Source organism: Sebastes umbrosus, chromosome 19 (genome assembly GCF_015220745.1).
Source record: "Sebastes umbrosus isolate fSebUmb1 chromosome 19, fSebUmb1.pri, whole genome shotgun sequence".
Classification (NCBI taxonomy): domain Eukaryota; kingdom Metazoa; phylum Chordata; class Actinopteri; order Perciformes; family Sebastidae; genus Sebastes; species Sebastes umbrosus.
Window position 1 is genome coordinate 27,169,924 of NC_051287.1, and position 20,289 is coordinate 27,190,212.

General features: G+C 40.1%; 1 protein-coding gene across 2 annotated transcripts in view; it reads right to left on the reverse strand.

The window, feature by feature from the left end:
* fibcd1 (fibrinogen C domain containing 1) overlaps positions 1–20,289 on the reverse strand; it is a 142,774-nt gene that overhangs the window by 34,144 nt on the left and 88,341 nt on the right. For both annotated transcript variants that reach the window (XM_037753050.1, XM_037753049.1), the window contains one exon: positions 9,358–9,454. In XM_037753050.1, coding sequence (XP_037608978.1) covers positions 9,358–9,454 — 97 coding nt within the window. The remainder of the gene's footprint in view (positions 1–9,357; positions 9,455–20,289) is intronic.

Sequence of the window (20,289 nt, forward strand, 5' to 3'; positions counted from 1 at the left end):
CCCCAGAATAATGAGAAGAGAGTTTGGTGTTTCTTGCTTCATACTGGTTATCTGGCTAGCCAAGCGTTGCAGCGCCTCGCTCACACAGGCTTGAGGCGGGATGTAAACACTGGCGAGAATAAAGGAGGAACACTCCTGTGGTGAACAGAACGGTTAATGAAAAGAACCTGAAGGTGAGGGCAACAGATTTCTGTAACACCGTGACATCAATACACCAACCTTCACTGATATAAAAGCAGATTCTGTCTCCCCTAATTTCCCTGATACGCCGGCTCTGGTACGTGGTCCACTCTTCTAGAGTAGAAAACCAGGCAGATATAATGCAATGTCCTGGGTGGGTTCACCTCGCCAGGTTTACGTGACTCAAAGTGCAACAGAGAGTGAGCCGTCCTTGCCGGTTCAGTCGAGGAGTAACAGTTTGTCTATCTTATTGCCAAGAGAGCAAAGACTCATCAGGCGTATACTTGTGAGCAGACTGTGTAAACCCTGCGGTCGGAGCTTTAGCAGTACTAACATGTTTTCCCTGTTGCTTCAGAAGAATGCTGCTCCTCAAACTGAAACATCCATATAAGATTTTTCCCCCAAAAGGCTTCAAAAATCAGTGTCTGTTGTTCATTTTGCTTCAAAAAAGAAGCAGAGAGACTGTACCTCTCAGTTTGGGGTATTCTTTGTTGGACTATCCACATAAATATTCTACTGTTGTATTGATTACAGAGGTAAGTTCATGGCAAAAAGACTGCAGTATGAAAACAATGTAAAGAAATTGCATGAAAAGTGAGGATGGCGTTTTCTTTTCCCTTTCGTAAATAAATAAACGGGTGACAGAATTCCAATCCAGCAGTTATGACAACAAATTAATATTAATTCCTATTACTCGGAGCTACCAAAAAACTAGAATTCCATTTAGAGGTATTGATTAAGCTGTTGATGCTCCACTGATTAATAAAATTGAGTACTGCTCAAGAATGTTAAGTGTTTCTGTTTTTCTTAAAGGTAAACCAAAACTGAATAAATCTAATAGGATAACACTGAAACCTTTTTGATTCTTTTATATGAATCAATTGGACATAGATGTTAGAATAATATCTAAGTGTAATTTCAAACTTTTCTGCAATTATGACAACGAAACTAACAACTATAACTTTCTGACTAATAACCACAAAACACTTTCCTTCTGAATGTCAGTCCCGTGATGATAGGTTTCACAAAAAGAAAGGACAAAATGTCACAGTAAATTGGTTGTTTTGACGCCCGACTTCTGTTCCATAATTCTACAACAGCTTTGAGTTTTTGTTTTAATATTTTGTTCACACATGTGTACACAGTTTATAGATGCGAAGACAGGAGACAATTTGTCCGTCCATTTCTGCTGGATTAAAAGTGCTGCTTTCAACACTATACAGACCAAATTAAGTTATCGTAACAGACCATTTGGAAACTAGGTTAATCTCTTTGGGACGGCATTAAACTGTTCCAGGACCTACATTACAGGTAGAAAAGTCTACATCAGCCTCGGAGACCAGGTGTCTGATAGATGTGATGGCAGCAATAGAATTGCCTTGACCCAGTTTAATGCTCTTTATTTATGCTCCTTTGGGACGGATCATTCAGCAATATGTTAGTTTTCACAGTTATATACACAGCATGCAAACTTATATAAGAGTCATATTCTATTTACTGTCTGCTTGTTTGACATAAACTGTATCCACATTAGGGATGCACCAATACCGATACTGGATCGGACATCGGGCCGATACTGACTCGGGATCGGGTATCGGTGAAGATGGAGCCGATCTATTCAATTCAATCCTAAGTATATATACTATACACATTATAGATTTGAATTTTAATGCTGTTTAAATTTGGACCAATTTGTTGCTACATTAACAAGGTGTCCACTTGAATTGTAATTCTTGTTAATTTTGAAGATTTTTTACCAAGTTGCTGGTGTACAATTTATTATTTTAATAATAAATAACAATTCAGTGAATTGTATATAAGTATTTATTTGTCACATTTTGTTTTACAGAGTTAAGAAAGTGATGTTTAAGTTAAGCTTGATGTTGCCTTACACATAACAGAATGATCCCAGTATCTTCCACACAGTGAGACATACAGCTTATTCATTAAACACTGGTATCGAATCGGTACTCGGTATCAGCCAATACCCAAAGCCCAGGTATTGCTATCGGTGTCAGGACTGAAAAAGTCGGATTGGTGCATTCCTAATCCAAATAACTACAGATCTATGATGTCCTTCAATCTAAAGTAGAAAAAAAAGAAGAAAAAAACTGGTCCCAAATCCCAAACTCTGCTTCACATATAAACAGAATGTGAAGTTGCAGACCAAATCATTATCCTTCATCAATAAAGGTCCACTGTGTAACATCTGGTGCCACCTAACGGTGAGGTTGCAGATTGCAACTTCTCCCGTGTGCCAAGCGTGTAGGAGAACTACGGTGGCCAACGTGAAAACGTGAATGGCCCTACTGATCTAGAGCCAGATGTGGTTGTTGTAGTTTAGCTGTGAGAATATCTAGTGGACTTACAGTGGAAGTCGTTTGTGCAGAAATAAATGCTGCAGCTCCTCCAGACCAACAGAGGTTTCCAGTATCTAGTCTCCCGGCGGCTGAGTGGAGAGACGAGGGTTAACTCGAGTAATGAGACTGACTCCGGACCGAGCAGGAAAAGTTAACACAGTGTTTGGTTTGTCCGTTCTGGGCTACTGTAGAAACATGGAGACGTGGAGAGGATCCGCTCCGTATGTAGATATAAATGTCTCATTCTAAGGTAACGAAAACACAACTATTCTTATTTTCAGGTGGTTAGAAAACATACTTATTAATATTATATTACATTTCTGCCAATAGATCCCCCTACATGTTAAACACTGGTCCTTTAAATAACAACTTCAGGCTGTCTCAAATCACTGCTGTAGCAGTGATGTCATGAAGTAGAACAAATGTTTTTCTAAGTGGGAAATATTGCAATTGCTCCACAACCACAAATGACGCTCCAATTAAAATCTGTATACATTTCAACTAATTAACACCTAAACTGCCAAAGCAACAGATATACCAAGTTATTTTCCCAGAAAAACAGGGTGCTAAATTGAGTTTAGATCATTTGTCTCGTGCATGTGGTAACAAATCTGCTCAAATGTTCTCGCTAGAAGTGTGATTGTGTCATCCTGCACACAGGAACTAATAAATGCAGTGAAGAAGGCCACAGAAGAACCACAGAATGCACAATTTGTAAACTCTCTTATTCTTCATTTTCTTCGTCACGACTCTTCTTCTTATTGTTACTATCATCATACTATTAGAAGCTCAATACATGTAACAAAAACCCCTAAATGAAATGAGAATCTAGCAGCATATTAAGATAATGAGAAAGGTACAGATCTTCAGAGGTGGCGGGTGGCATTAGTGAGCAATATTTGTCTGTCGGAGGTAACTGCAATGAATTTTATTTCTATAGGCTGCAGGCGAGCATGGATCCATTTTTCATTTTTGCCCTGAGGGTAATCGATGATGGGGGTGACGAGACAACAGCACACCCGGAATGAGCAAGGGTACTCTGAAAGGTTCAAAGTAGTCTGCTGGCTCATTGAAATTCAGTCTGCTAAATCCTGAGCTTTCCATATTCCCACCATTTTCCTACAGCGTACCACGGGGAGATCTACCTGGCACTCTCACCACGTTTTTTATTATGGGCTGCACTCTGTAATGGCCTCAGGTCAGCAAAGAGACCTAGATCTCCATTAATTCACATAACCTCTGCAAAAGCTATACAGTACATACAAGCATTCGTATGTCTAGTAAGGACACGGAGTGAGTGATGGAGGTGGTGAATAACACCAACACCCTGCAGGCCCACCTATTTACATATTGTCAATTATTAATTACTGATGCTGCACGTCTGATGGACAAGTGCCTGAAATAGCTTAATGTTCTGATCTATTCATTATTTCATTTGAACTAATTAATGTTTCAAGCATAAAACATTAGTTGAACAAACGCTTTCCCTCGTGCGTTCCCCTGCTGCTCCCAGCTTTCACACCGGAACCAACATGGCGGCTCGTTTGGAAACTTTCTTCTCTTCTATCACGAAAACAGTTCACAGAAATGTGTTTCTGAAAACATTTTATGTGAGAAAAAAGCCATGCAGTTGCTGAATCTGTCTTTATTTTGGATCGACAACGGTCAGCGTAAAAGTTTCTTGTGAATTTCCAGAGGCGGCGAGTTGTGTCGGACGCCTGTGATTTGCATTAAGTAGCCTAGAACTCAACTTAATGAGGAGCAGGAGCATTTTATCGCCATCTAAAAATCATATACGTACAACTTTCCTTTATTTATAATTTCTATGAATGCGTAAATGAAACATTTTCTTGGTTTGATTATAATCAAAGTAATAAACAGACATGAGACACAGAATTAAACAACTCATTTAACATGTGTCATCATTCATTTGGTCCGTCCAGTAACCAGAGGAAACTTCTTCTTCTCTTTTAATTGTTTTTATTTTAAATGTTAATCATTAAAAATGATAATGTGAAATTCTGGAAATGTTGTCTATATTTACATTTTATTTCATATACAGTATATCATTTATATAAGCTATGCGATGCTGTAGGAATGAGTCCTAAAACCAACAATTGAGTTAGCATTTCAGCACTTCCTGTTCCCTCAGCTGGAAGTCAATGGGTTTTTAGTTAGATGGCTGAAATAAGGTCTGTGGTTGACACAAGATTAAGAGATTATTAGATGAGAGTGGAGTTTTGTTCTACGATATAAAATACATGTTAATTTCCTACTTGTGAATTTTGAAGCTTCTACGTGTCTTAAAAGGCGGTTGCTAACAAGTGTCTTAATGAGACTAAACGTCATCACGCCAACTCGTCCTCCTAGTTTTAACGTTAACTTTTTACTTCTAGCGATTGCATTCACACTTCAAAAATCATGCTGTTCATTTGTGAAGGTTATCTTGCTGAACAAAACACCTAAGTATATCATCAATTTTTCTGCCACAGAGGTTATTTTCTGCAATAATCCAAAATGGGTGGGCAGGCATTGCACCTCAACGCCCCCCCCCCTTGGTGACGGGGCCGTATTTATCACAGTATTGCTCCTATATGTGTGTGTGGAAGTGTGCTTTAGTCTAGAGTGCTGATGGGAGAGTATCTCAGCTATTGTATGGCACGCACGTCCACAACCTTGACGATAACCATGCGTGTGTTTTTTACAGAAATAGACTTCTTCAAGCTCCACTTCCTCCACCAGCCTGATCTCGTGCACACTGCGATGAGAGACGAAGCATGGTGATAGCTCATTAACACTGCTGCTCAACCCACAACATTTCTGCAAACTCTTAGCGCTTTTGGGTCTGGTGTTTTTGTGTAAGCAGACCAGATTTGGTGATCAGTAATGCACTCATAAGAATATGAAACAGCTTACCATCCCAATATTTCCCACCCTCTCTTGTTTAATGACAGGTTTTATGAACTTTATAAGCTAAACTTTGTTTAATGTGATGAATCATCACTGATGGCCAGCTTCACAGTGTTACCATCATCACCATTTCCCTGTTTCAGTTAGGCATGAATCACAGCGCAGTCACAGTATGTACGACATGTGGTAAGTGGGAGAGTGGTAGCCCCGAAGATTCTGGGATCAGGACTAAAACAGTGTGCTTGAATGGTGGCTAATGGTTCAGAAATGCGGCATCCAAGTACAATCCTGCCTGAGGTCGACGTATTTCAAGAACGAAGCTCTCTCACCTTTGAAAAGCCTCCTTTAGAGACTCTCGCTGGTTTTGTTTTCACAGTTCATCTCTATTTGTAGACTGTAGGTAACCGTGGTGACATGATTGACTGAGTGTTAAACACAAACGAACAACACGTTGAGGCATGCCACTGGGGATGTTTGAGTATTCAGGGATAATGGTTGAGATAACAGAGACCCAGAGAGATGTTGATTAAGTGATTAGATAGTTGCCACACAGTTGCACTCCTCAGCTGCAGTTATTTCTAAGGTCTGACATTTGTTCAGGTAGCTGGAGAGCACGAGACCGAGCCGAAGAGCAAACTGACACCCTGAGAAGCTCGTACTGTATGAGCGTGACTACGGGACATGGGACTTAAAGGGTAACTTTGGTATTATTCAACCTGGACCCTATGTGCCCATGTTTTTGTGTCTAAGTGATTAATGGGGAAAACAATTTCTGAAACTGGTCCGTCAACAGCGAAACGTCAATGTACCGTTACGTCCACTAAAAGTTCTTGTTTTTGCCACTGACAGGCGTGCGTCCGAAGGAAAAAAATACTTCAGGGACGGCACAGCGTATTTCACCGGTATCCTGCAGCTGTACTTTGAGACACCTTGGCCACTGCCGAAGTCGAAGAAGACGGAGAAACAAGCGAAAATCTTCCTGCTTCCCTGAAGTCAACGGTGTGGCGACATTTTGCCTTCTCTGTGAGTTATGCAAACAATGAAGATGTTGTCGACAGAAAAACTAAAGTTTGTAAGATGCAGAAGATTTAGAGACTGCAGCAACCCCACCACCCCCCCCCCCCTAAAAAAAACCAGCGCTCTTAGAACCAATTGCGTGTCTACATCGTTTGTACGATAAAGTGGGGTTTATGCTCGCCATAGTGAAGCATGCAGGCTCTGACAAGGACTTCCTGGTGCATTCAGATGTGCCATGTAAACTTTGAGAAATTCTAGCTGAGCGGATTTTCTTTTTTGTTGTTTAACAGCTTGTTCCCCAATTGACCAACAGTATCAACTGGTGAAATGAGTTATTGTTTTTACATATTCAATACATTTTTCAATTTGACTATATGGCCTTAGTGTGGTACATCCCAAAAAAAATATCACACTTGATATTCAATTCAAATGTTTACATGACAGTAGTGAGGGCATAAAACCAATGATCTGTTGATCTTTGCAAATCAAGACTCCGTAGTCCAATAATGACGTGTTTAAATCGAAAACTGAATCAAATCTTGACCTTAAAATCGTCAAATCGAATCGTGACACCCCTAATAAATATTGGTGGTCATCAAATTCAAAAACCTCATCCACATTGTGGAAGCCATGACATTGAAAATCTTTTAGATAACACTAAGCTACGCTTTCTGTACTCCAACAGAACAAACTCTGCCCGGCTGACTGTATGGATGTATTCCACTATTCCACCGTTGTCGTCCAGCAACACGTCACCTCACCAGATTTCAGAGGAGACTTCTTCTTGAGCGAGACTGTTTCCATGATGTTGTCAGACTCTTATAATAACAATCAGAGCCTGTCAGGGCAAAAAAAATCTCTTTTAGTGGACGTAAATGACGGTGCCAGCTTGCCCCAATGGGATTACATTGCAGTCCGTGAGTGGCTGCCATCTTTCTCCCTCAATACTGGACCAACTTCAGATATTATTGTCGCTACTAATCAATTAGACATAAAAACATGAGAAAATAGGGTCCTAATGACCTAAGTTACCCTTTAAGTCACATGTCCTATATTCACCTTCATACTTTTTTTGGTTGTCAAGTTTCATATTGAACACCTGATGTAAGAAACTTACTGTCTCATCATGCTCTCTTGCTACCTGAACAAATGTCAGACCAATTAAAAAGAAGCTCCAAAGGCCACTCTGTGATGGAAAGAACTGGCTGTCTATTTCCATACCCTGTCAGACCTCTGGGATATTGAGTACATGTTGAATAGTATGAATGTAAACAGATAAAAAATTAATACAACATGTGGTATGAAAGTCTAAGAATGGCCATGATGGAGAGTACCCCCCCCAGAGGAAATATTTGGGTGCATTTAATGAGAAGTGGTGTGAAGACGAGGAGTTTGGCTCTGGAAAAGTCGATAATTTCACAGTTGAATTCATTCTTTGTTGGCATTCTTTTCCTTGTCAAATTTGAGGGGAGGCATGAACTAATGTGTCATGCTGCCAGCGAGAAATAAAAGGATTTGGACAAGCACACTGAGAAATACAACTTATTAGCAGAAGGCGAGCGTTGAAAAGCTCTGAGGTAAAAAAAAAAAAAAAAAAAAAATTATACTGTTGTGTTTGTCATGTGAAAATAAAAAATATTGTAATTGATTTCCTGGTCTTTTGGCTCGTGTGGTGATATTGTGGTGCCGAACAGACTCCTCTCATAACGTGCACTTTACACACATCTTTTAATTTGCTGCAATAGCCTTTGTCGCTGTCACTGGGGAGTGAGTTTCATTACTGAATTCTTGATGACATGAGGAGCCAAAGTCATCTAATCTCTCTCTGTCTGCCTCTCTTTGGGTGTCCCTTTATCTTGCTCCATCACTCGCCAAGACTACCTATTTCACTCTCTGTGAGGGAGCTTCTTTCTTCTCTCTGCTTTGAGTTTGAGTGCTGTGACTTCATCTCACAATGACAGCCTGCTGTTATTGATAAGGTGTTTAATGAAGTTTCCTAATCAAGATATAACTCCAGCTAATGGACCGCAGTTGACAATGTTGGGCTGTCAGTCGATTAAAATATGTAATCGCGATTAATCGCATGATTGTCTATAGTTAATCACGATTAATCGCAAATTAGTCTCACATTTTCTATCTGTATAAAATGTACCTTAAAGGGAGAAGTATTTAATACTCTTATCAACATGGGAGTGGGCAAATATGCTGCTTTATGTAAATGTATGTATATATTTATTATTGTAAATCAATTAACAACACAAAACAATGACAAATATTGTCCAGAAACCCTCACAGGTACTGCATTTAGCATAAAACAATATGCTCCCATCAAAACATGGCAAACTGCAGCCCAACAGGAAACAACAGCTGTCAGTGTGTCAGTGTGCTGACTTGACTATGACTTGCCCCAAACTGCATGTGATTATCATAAAGCGGGCATGTCTGTAAAGGGGAGACTCGTGGGTACCCATAGAACCCATTTACATTCACACATCTGGAGGTCAGAGGTCAAGGGACCCCTTTGAAAATGGACATGACAGTTTTTCCTCACCAAAATTTAGCGCAAGTTTGGAGCGTTATTTAACCTCCTTCACGACAAGCTAGTATGACATGGTTGGTACCGATGGATTCTTTAGGTTTTCTAGTTTCATATGATACCAGTATCTTCACTCGAGCCTGATACAACCTAAAAATGTTGTTGTTGCATTAATGCTTTAAAGAAATTAGTGGCGTTAAAACAAATTTGCGTTATTTTCGCGTTAACTTTGACAGCCTTAGGAAAAAAACCCACTTCCCAGGGTTTGGCCTGACATTGCCGGCCACAGTACACATATGCACGAGTCACACACCGCCAAACACACAGCCACAGTCACACACCTGAGCCACTTACCGAGCCAGTGTTCACCGGTGATCTTGCCAAATCCCTCACGGTAGGACTCCCATGCTCTGAAGAAGTTGACGGAGCCATCCTCCCTGCGCTGGATCACCTACACAGCCAAGACAAGAGGTCAGGGGTCAGATGAGATTCATCGTTCCACACAGAGTGTTTCATCCTCCTCTGTGATGAGTCATTCCAAGTCCCACTGTTGGTCGCTAAGCTCATCCAGAACTAAACTAAATGCGTGCTCTCTCACAAATGAATAATGCAAATGTTCTCTTCCCTCTAAAAAGGCAATTTGTCGGAAGCTAATAAAAGGAATCCATTAAATCTTTGACTGACTTTGAGTCAAATCGCCATGGAATCGACATCTTCAATTGAAATCCCAGGAAAGAGATGATATTCATAAAACAATAATCCTAAACACACAGAGAGCTTCATCTGTACCGTGCATCGTGAAATTCTATGCAGCAATGGTGTGTGGAGAAATTGTGTGGTAGTTTTTTTGAAAGCAACCCTTTCAGTATGAGAAACAAAGGAAATATTAGCAAATATTTAGCAATGTAGCCGTGTGATGGTGCAGTATCTGTATCACCCAATGAGATAGTCCATGCATTAAAAGTGCTGACATCCCAAACGCCAGGTTAAGGATGAGAGGAAATTGGAAATGTGCTCCTGAAGAGGAAATGCATGCAGATGGAAAATAGCCTGTTGGAAGACTGTGTTAATGTTGAAATGACAAAGGAAATTCCCAGAGACAGTTTATGTTCAGCGTGACTAATCCCCTAACATACCATAAGGTACCAGATGGCACCAACAGCCATATTTGCTTTGAACATCAGCGCAGACAAAGAACTAAATCCTTGCGGAGCAATGGGAAAATCTTCATCCTCATCATTTTCATCCTCATAATTGTCTCCATTATGATCTTCTTAATCATCATTACTGTATCATCATCACTTATCAACACCATTGAGGGATTTTCCTCCCCATCCTCAAAGATGCCAGCTTCTTCATCTCCTCATTCAGAGCTCATCATAACTCCAAAGATAGATTTCCTCCTTTATTCCAGAGATATGATGATCTTCAAACCTCAACTCTGTTGTTCCATTCAAGCTCTTTCCTCTCATCACTTCGGCAATCTTTTTCAGGAACAACTCTTCGGCATTTTCAAAGTAAAAGTTTCCAAAGATACCAAGTCCCTTGCATGAGCCAATACATGCAAGTTAGACAGGAGAGCAGCCTAAAGTCCTTAAAAGATAAGTCCGGTGTTCTTCTATATTTTAAACACTGTCTGATACTGAATTTTTGAGGCCAATATAGATATCGATATTTATGTGTTTAGAAAATCTGATATCTATATCTTTATCTATATAGATATAGGTATTATCTTTTTAATATAAACACACAACATAAGCAAACAATGTTGATATACGGATACTTATTGAGCGGGACATCTGGTCAGTGCTCACTGGTGGGCAGACTACGTAGTGTTGATAGGACAGCAACTAACGATTATTTTCATTATTGATTATTTTCTTTATTAATCGATTACTTGTTTGGTCTATAAAATGTCAGAAAATGGTGCAAAATGTCAATCAGTGTTTCCCAAAGCCCAAGATGACGTCTTTAAATGTCTTGTTCAGACATTCAGTTTACTGTCGTAGAGGAGTCATAGAGGAGTAAAGAAACCAGAAAACATTCACATTTAAGAAGCTGGAATCAGAGAATTTAGACTGTTTTTTTAATTAAAAAATGACTCAAACCGATTAATCGATTATCAGAATAGTTGGCGATTAATTTAGTAGTTGACAACTAATTGATTAATCGTTGCAGCTCTAGATGGTGACACGGTTTCTAAATAACCTCAAACCTAGTTTGGCACTTCTGTACGATAATTTCTTGTTCTCATACGACATATACACCAATACTGATATATCTGCATTAAATTAGTATCATCAAGAAGTTTTTAAACATATAAATCACAAATATATGAAAGGAAAAAGGATGAAGTAAGTAATTGTGCAGCTGGGCACTGTAGTTTTAGTAAATATTACTAAACCAGGAGTAAACAGTGCTTTTGTTAGGAACTATTTTAAGCTGTGGATTAATATGCATCTGGTGCACTTGTTTATTTCACTTTAATCCCACATACACGGTTGTGGTGTCTTAAATACTCACTAAAATGGCCTTGTTCATGGTAATAACAGATGATGCCAGCCAGTGTAACGGTGTGGCTGCTCAGTGACAGGACGGAGGGATAATATACATCCTTACACAGCATTGGCTACACAGGCAGTACTTTTCATTTGATTTGCCGACAATAAAAAATAATAATAATATCACTACACTTATCTGTAAATCTGTTGAATACACCATTACACTTTATTTTTAGTGCAACTGAAACATGCAAGTGTTTCTTCTGCTACATATACAAATATTATAACTCTAGGTTTTTATTCCAGTGAGGCCTGTACGGAGGTCATAGTGTGCAGAGTGCTGCATGAAGCTGTCTGCGAAACATAAAGAAACAAAGGGATTTGTATCAGCTGTTGCATAAGACTCTCTCAGGCTTTGCCCCAGTCACTGCGCATTAGACCATCAGACTACTGTCCCAGTTATCTGTAACGATGTCACTGATTATACCTTTTAACTTCCTTAAGCTGACACGGAAATCTAACTCGACAGTTATATATTAAATCTGAGGTCAAACTAATTAATATGACGATGTGACTGACTGTTATCAACATGAGTAATAATTTACTGAAGTCCTGTGTTACTCATTTACAAATGATTTAACAAACTCCCTGACTAATAAGAAACTATTGATGTGGTTTCAGATTTGGCACAGCAGCACAGTAATATATGTTTTTCTCTATCTATCTCGTGGATAGGTATATACTATTGCTGCAGATTTCCATATTAATGTATGGTATACAGTGTATATACTGTAAATAATGTTATCAATCAGTCGTGCAGAGGGCTGGAGGGTAGCTCATTTTCAGTGTAATGATACAGAACAGCTTAATACACCGATGGAGTGGAGTGGTGTCAACTCCACTGTAATTCAGCTAATAAAAGGACTGATGTTGTAAGGTATGTGTCAGACTGTTATTATACTTAACACATCAAGTGTACTCAGTCACAGGATATGACAGCTGAATGAAGAGAGTCTAAATTAAATAAGATCGCAGTGATTCCAGAGATATTTTGGACATATGTAAAGTGATTGAACATATATTTGACTAATAAAATGTTTACAGTCATGCCTCTCTACAGCACTGATGAATCCATAGTATGACCCATCTCAGTTCAGTGGCAACAACATCAGACAGACTAGGGCTGTCCTCGCCCAAAGAAAGTCTTAGTCGACTAACACTCTAACAAACTGTGGGTGTGCATCAGAAAATCTGGGTGCGCCACATGATCCAGGGACAGACGGAGACTGAAATTCAGGCCGAGACTTTGAGATGGAGAGGCCCTGCCAACATCTTTTGTCAGTTTTAACACTCAGGGGCCGTTCATATACCACGTCTAAAAACATGTGGAAAACGCCAGCCGTGATGCTTTCATCCTTTTATCCAAGGTGCTTGGGAGGTTGCGCTACTGTCGCGCCTGCCGTTACTAAGCAACCATAACCTGCGTGCTGCGATGATGATAAAGTTGCGGTAACTTAGCAGTAAAAGTCTCACTGACTAAACTAAACAAAGTCAAAACAAAGATAAATGGATTTCCAGCACTGTAAATCCCTCACAGTAACGTTACTGCTGAATGTGTCTGTGTCAGTTTGGACCTTTGAGCCGGATGTTGTGACGTTCTCGGATGGAAAGGGTGAAGCCAGTAAAATAGTTTGTAGGATGGATTGTAAAGCTCTGGGTAGCCCTGAACATGATTAACTTCTCCAGATATTTACCGTAGACTGATATTTATGGAAAAAAGAAAACATATCTGCCAGCTGTGATGTGATTGGTTGTTCCTCGTCACAAGACATGTGGTGTGTGCTGTAGTTCCAAAAGATGAACTAATTTTATCTCGAGGCGCAGCCGTCAGAAAAATAGGGGCTTGGGAACGCCTGCATGCCACGGCGGCGTCACTCTTGAGTTTGAGCGCGCTTGAGCACGCCTGCTATGTGTACATTAATAACAATGGATTTGAGGGCGAAAAAAACATATCATGTGAACGGCCCCTAATATGGCCACCCCCCAGCTGCACACCTCATATATTCTGGTTGGAAATTCATAAAACCGAAACTCCGATGCCCGAGTGGAAGTGAATGCAGCAGGAGATGACGCTGCCAGCTTTCTGTGCAGCCTCTGTCGGTCTCCCAGCCGCACGCAGCGACTGCTCATTACTTTTTTTCCTGCTAAATGTGTGTGTATGGTTGCCAACTTCCACTAGTACAAATATAGAACTGTAGAAATAGTGGCGGGTTGCTTTATTTAGTAATAGTAGCTCATTCTGTATCTGATTTTTGGGTGTGCCATCTGCCTCTTTGTTTGGCACAGGCACACCCTGGCACACCCTGGCACACCCTGGCACACACTGGCACACCCCTGGCTACGCCATTGATCGACAGATCTGTAAAACTGAGTTTCTCCACAAAGAATCACACAAAAGCACCACTTTAAATCTTGTTTATCTTGTTTATGTGCTCATAAGTGTCTTAGAAATAAGTCATTCAGCATGAAAAATACATAAAAAGTGACTAATTGCCTAAAGCTGTGTTTTCAGTGTATTCACTGACGCCTGAGTGATTTTACACTCTGGCTTATAATAAATATGTTACTCTATAAAAAGATGTAGATTCATAAAACACATTTACTTCAATGAAATCTTTTCATGGTGATATTAAGTGATATTATGTTTGACTCACTGGGGGCCAATAGCCTGCTAATAAGGCTATTACTGTAATGATTAGACTAATTAAAAGACCTTGGGAAGAAGGCTGTGGCATTTGAAAAAAGGCGGTGCAAACAATGCACCGTCATCACGTTAGTGAGCAGAGCACTGGAGGACTGGGAGGGAGCCGGCCCCTGCTGTGTTTCCTACTGATTGCCTGGGTTAACTGGTGAGATTTATGTCAAACTCTCTGGTAAGGCACTGCAGTACAGCATGGCTGTCTTGAATGTGGAGGCCAACTGCTGGTTGAAAAAAATGACAACATTCATGTCACTAAATTCTCCTTGAAATAATGACCTCCCTGCCTCCTTATCTCACTTCCTCCTGCCACGTACCCTTCCTCGTTCCTACATTCAAATGAGCTGAAATAGAGAAGACTGCAAATTGATAACGCTGAGTTAAAAAGGAGTTGGCGGTTTTTCCTTTTCATTCATCCCTAATTGTTTTTTCTCTCTCCCCTGGCACTCACTGTCTAAGCAGCACGTTTAGGAGGCAAGACAATTGCAGAAAGTGCCCCCTCAACTCAATAAATCACAAGAAACTTCAGATTTTTTTTAAATTTTTTTTTACAAATTGACATGAAAAGAAGTCTGACATGTCAGACTACAGTCAGTCTTTACGAAAAGATTTCAGACAATGATAACTCAAGCCTCTAATTTCTATTCAAATCGTCTGTGGCCTTTCAGAACAATGTATCTCTCACATTATCACAGTAAGCCTGTCTGGCTGCATCCATCCTGTAGAGCCACCTGACATATAACAGATGTCTGCTAGACTGGAGATGGAAAGAATAGCTCTCACACTAGCATTGTTCCACCGATGCAGATAGAAGCATGTAGACATCCTTGAAGCTGCCTCGGCTGACGTCTCTCCCTATAGCGTTGCTCTGAGAGAACACCTGAGACACCAGAGCACCAGCAGTATCTGCTACCGTGAATCACTGCAGCAGTGAGAAATTGACCAGTGGTCACATGAATCAGTGCTCTACAGCATGCAGGTTAACCAGCACGCAGTTCAGTTCAGATAAGGGTTAACACTCTTGTCTTTCTGGCCCTGCCTCCTTCCATGTCTAGCATCCTTGTAAGACTGGAGAGACCCTCTGAGGTTTAATTGCATTGTTGACCCTTAAGGTCAGTATCTGTATGTGTGTGTGTGTGTGTGTGTGTGTGTTCCCTGGAGACATGGAGCTCACAGAGACTCCAATCACTTTCTTTCACATGTTTCAAGAGGGAAAAGGCAGCGGTCGAAATTGGAAGGTGGAGGGAAGCATGGGATTTTGGGAGTGGGTGACAATGCTATTGGAGTGACAATATTACGTGTAATGTGTGTCTGTACATTGGGTCTCATGCAGCAACATTCTCTTAAATTTGATCTCATATTTTGTCTTAAGAGAAAAAATAAGAGAAGTCAACTCCAGATGCACCAACCATTCTTAACGAGGTGTACATTATCCCGCTTATTACTTACTGAAAAAATCTATATTTTGAAAAAAACGGTCCGCCAGAGTCCGACATCAGAGCTACGCCCATAGCAATGGTCTGTTATACATAGCAACGGTCTGTTATACATAGCAACGGCCTGTTATACATAGCAATGGTCTGTTATACATAGCAACGGTCTGTTATACATAGCAACAGTCTGTTATACATAGCAATGGTCTGTTATACATAGCAACGGTCTGTTATTCATAACAACGGTCTGATATACAGAAATTACAGACCGCAGAACGCCGTGATTGACCAATCAGAATCGAGTATTCAACACAGCCGTGTAATAAATGTGTTTTGGGGCAACATGTCAGCACAGTTGCTTTTGTGTGTGTGTGTTTGTGTCTGTAACTGTATGCAAGGTTGTATAAGTGTGTGGGTGTAAATATGAATGTGTAAGTTTGTGGGCACCATGAAAAAAAGTTCTGTTGCTTCTGGCCTGTTTTATTACTGATAACATGCGAGTGAAGAACATGCAGAAATATGCAGCCGAGAGGCAGATAAGCAGACAGTACAATCTGCTCGGAGTCTTACATTATCGGTGCTCATAAAGAACTTGCTCTGGTCAACACAGTGGCAGAAAGAAAAGGGCAGAGAGGGTTTTAAAAGGCCGTTAGCACCACAGAACAACAGCTTTTTAATTTCACCTTGACACAAACAAAAGTCAGCGGCCCGTTTCAGAGTGTATAAATGTGCACAAGTGCACTCTTACAGTTGCACATGTTCATACTGTGGCTGAAATGCTTGTGTTTTATAGAGCCTTGGCTACTATGTTACCTCACCACACCCCACACAAACACAGTTTCCACTGGGACGCAGCTCTAACATCCCACCTGACAAATCCTTACACACAATGTCTGGCTAGCGGGCAGAGCGCTGGCATCAAAGTTGACATTGTCAAGGTCAGAAGCTGACAGAATTGTTCTATTTGGGTGTGAGGCAGGTGATGTTCTGGCCAGACACATACTGAGAACTGCAGTTGAGACACAGATATTGACTACGTTTACATGCACAGTAATATTCCACCATCATTCCGAATTTGATACGGGTCATGTAAAGAGCATATTCCATTTGGATATTCTCAATTAGGCCTTATTCTCAATGAAGCATTTTCCGATTAAGACTTGGATATCTACAGGTTTTTGGATATGTGCAAATATCACAACGCCAACTTTTCAAGAAGGTGGTTGAAGGAATGAAAGAGGGAGGCTGTGTTCACAGGGTCCAACAAGTCCACCACCGGTTACGTTAAAGGCAGGGTGGCGATCTTGAAAAACTAGCATGAGTACCCTAGATTTAAAAAAATGATCCATCTGACAAACCGAGCCCAGTGTTGCCAACTCTTTTCCAATGAAAGTAGGTAGCAGCACTAACTCCACTATCAGAGGTTCTATTTGATTTACTGACTGCTGTCAGGATGTAAAGACAATTTTACGGAGCCCCCCTCGAACCTTAGGAGAATTTGTTTATTAATTCATGCCCTCAAGTTAGTAACTCGTTCCCTTGAGTTACTTCATAGTGCACTTTTTTTTTATTTTAAATGGGAAAGATATTCAATAACTTCAGTATTATGCAGTGTAGTACCACCAAAATCACTTCACATATCAATGGTCTCTTCCTGATTATACTTATTAAAGTAATTAAGACATGTTGATGGCACTACACTGTATAATACTGAAGTTATTGAATTTTTTCCCATTAAAAATTCACCAAAATTATGCAAAAGCATATTTTTCCAAACTAAGTGTTATAGTGCAACTATGAAGAGACCATTAATGTGTGATGCAATTTTGATGGTACTACACTGTATAACAGTGAAGTTATTGAGTATTTTTATAGCATCTCTTTTTGGCGTTGCACTTTGTAGACGGTCCCTGACCACTCGTCTCACAGAGACCAATGTAATGTGTCGGGCTCGGAGGACGGCTCGTTGTGATTAAAATGAGGTTGTAGCTCATTGTCTACCTTACTACGGTTAAAGATGTTGAAGAATGGTTTCTCACAACCTCATATAAAAATGTCAAGTTGACCCAGGCCGACTGATTTTATAATACGTAAGGGTTTTGATCTTATTGGTCAGAGTTTGGCGATGGGAAATGGTTAATAAAACCATGGCAGGAAAATTAAAAAGGATACGAGAACATGTCCAAAAGACAAGAGCGTTGAAGGATAAACAGACTATTGACTATTGATAGAGTATCTGTGAGAATCATTAGGCACGATATGAAGATTTCCCCGAAAAGTGAGTAAGGGAAACATCAACATGTACAAATATCATCTGACCTGCCAAAAATGTCAACCTGACCCAGACAAGAGGAAAAGGGCATGTGATATTGATAGGACCAGATGTGTTTTTGTTTTTGGTTCAATTGACTGGATTTGATTGGTGGAAAAGTGACGTAAGAGTATTTACTATTGGATATAAAAGTCAGGGCATACGCACTCTGATTTTTGATCTGATCTGAACTAGCTTGTCTAACTGCAAGAATAAATGATGGTGATCCCGCTGGTTGCCAAATCCGACTGCTCGTCTTCCTCTTCATTTTGCCACAACAGAGAGAGACGTCGTTGGTGTTTTAACAACGTTTCTGTTATGAGTTATTGATCCAGGAAGTTTGAATCTGTCAATATCTTTCACACTTTGCCGAAGTACATCATCTAGGGGGGCTCCGTACAATTTCAATATATATATATATATATATATATATACACTCACCGGCCACTTTATTAAGCACACCTGTTCAATTGCTTGTTAACACAAATAGCTAATCAGCCAATCACATGGCAGCAACTCAATGCATTTAGGCATCTAGAGGTGGTGAAGATGACTTGCTGAAGTTCAAACCGAGCATCAGAATGGGGAAGAAAGGGGATTTAAGTGACTTTGAACGTGGTATGGTTGTTGGTGCCAGACGGGCTGGTCTGAATATTTCAAAAACTGCTGATCTACTGGGATTTTCACGCACAACCATCTCTAGGGTTTACAGAGAATGGTCCGAACAAGAGAAAATATCCAGTGAGCGGCAGTTGTGTGGACGAAAATGCCTTGTTGATGTCAGAAGTCAGAGGAGAATGGGCAGAGTGGTTCGAGATGATAGAAAGGCAACAGTTACTCAAATAACCACTCGTTACAACCAAGGTATGCAGAATACCATCTCTGAACGCACAACACGTCCAACCTTGAAGCAGATGGGCTACAGCAGCAGAAGACCACCCGGTACTAGCAAGGTGTACCTAATAAAGTGGCCGGTGAGTGTATATATATATATATATATATATATACAGTATTTATCATAAAAAAATGTTTCTAAAAGCTTTACCAACCCTGCCTTTAATCGGAGTATGCACGGCTGCATGTAAACAGGAATATTAGTGGAATATTCAATTTCATTAGACATATAAACAGTTTAGGAATACCGTCTTTAATATCAAATTTAATATTTTGTGTAAATAAACATAGTGTTTGACAATATAAAGTACAGAACTATCTAAAAACTGACCTACAAGATTAATAGTGCTACAGCCTGTGTTCACATTATACTGGTAGCAAACCCAATAAGAACCTGTGCAGTCACACTTATTGGGTTCTAGAGATATTACAAATGTTTTTTGTTTTTTTTAATCTGTGGACTTTTTCATTATGTAGGGTGCACATGCAAGTGAATATTGTATGATAAATGATTTGGGTGACTCTGAGTTCTGACAGTGAGGTTAGCAAAATGCACTGATTCGCTAAGATAAGACACACTGCAAAAGAGCAGTGTACAAAACATTCAGGTCCAGTAACAGCCTCTGTATGTAGCGCCGTTCATTCTGTGGGAACTTTGATTGGAACAGACCATGAACGTGTCTATTGTTGGGTTTGTGTGCTCGGTGCTCAGCCAGAGATCTTCGGAGTATGAAGGACCTCCCCTCTGTAACACCACTGTACAAGCGTGAGTGGACTGAGTGTTTTTCCAACAAATGCAACAGAGGGATGAATTCTCTCTAGCTCTTCTCTGGCTTGCGTTACATCAATTACTGGACTTGCATTCTCCAAGTTAAATTTTCATTCATGTCATATTAATAATTTAAGCTTATAAACGTAATAGTTTGGAACCAGGAGCTTCAGTACTTGGATAAAGTAGCTCATAAAAAAGGCATGTAAGATGAAGTAGCCTGCTGTTATTTCAATATGTTGCATACATTTTTAATCAATATTTATTATTCGATATTAAAGGACAAACGTGCAACCTTTGAAGCTTCACAAAGACTTTATGTTTTGCTGTTGTATCATTGCAAAATTGCAATCTATATTTATTTTGTGTTCACCATCTGTACAGTAAAAATAGGATGATTCTGGGACAGTTATACTTCCAGCTTCCTCTCATCTTGTAGCTCGATCTGGCACTCTCCATCACTCTTTCTCCATATTGCAGTGTTTTTACTTTATCCCTGTTCCTTGCAGCTCTAAGGTAATTAATTCTTTATACATGCTGTTCTACATGCTCCACAAAGCCTAAACAACCCATCTCTCCAAAGCAACTTCTTTTCAGATTACCTCCACCATTGCTGCAGC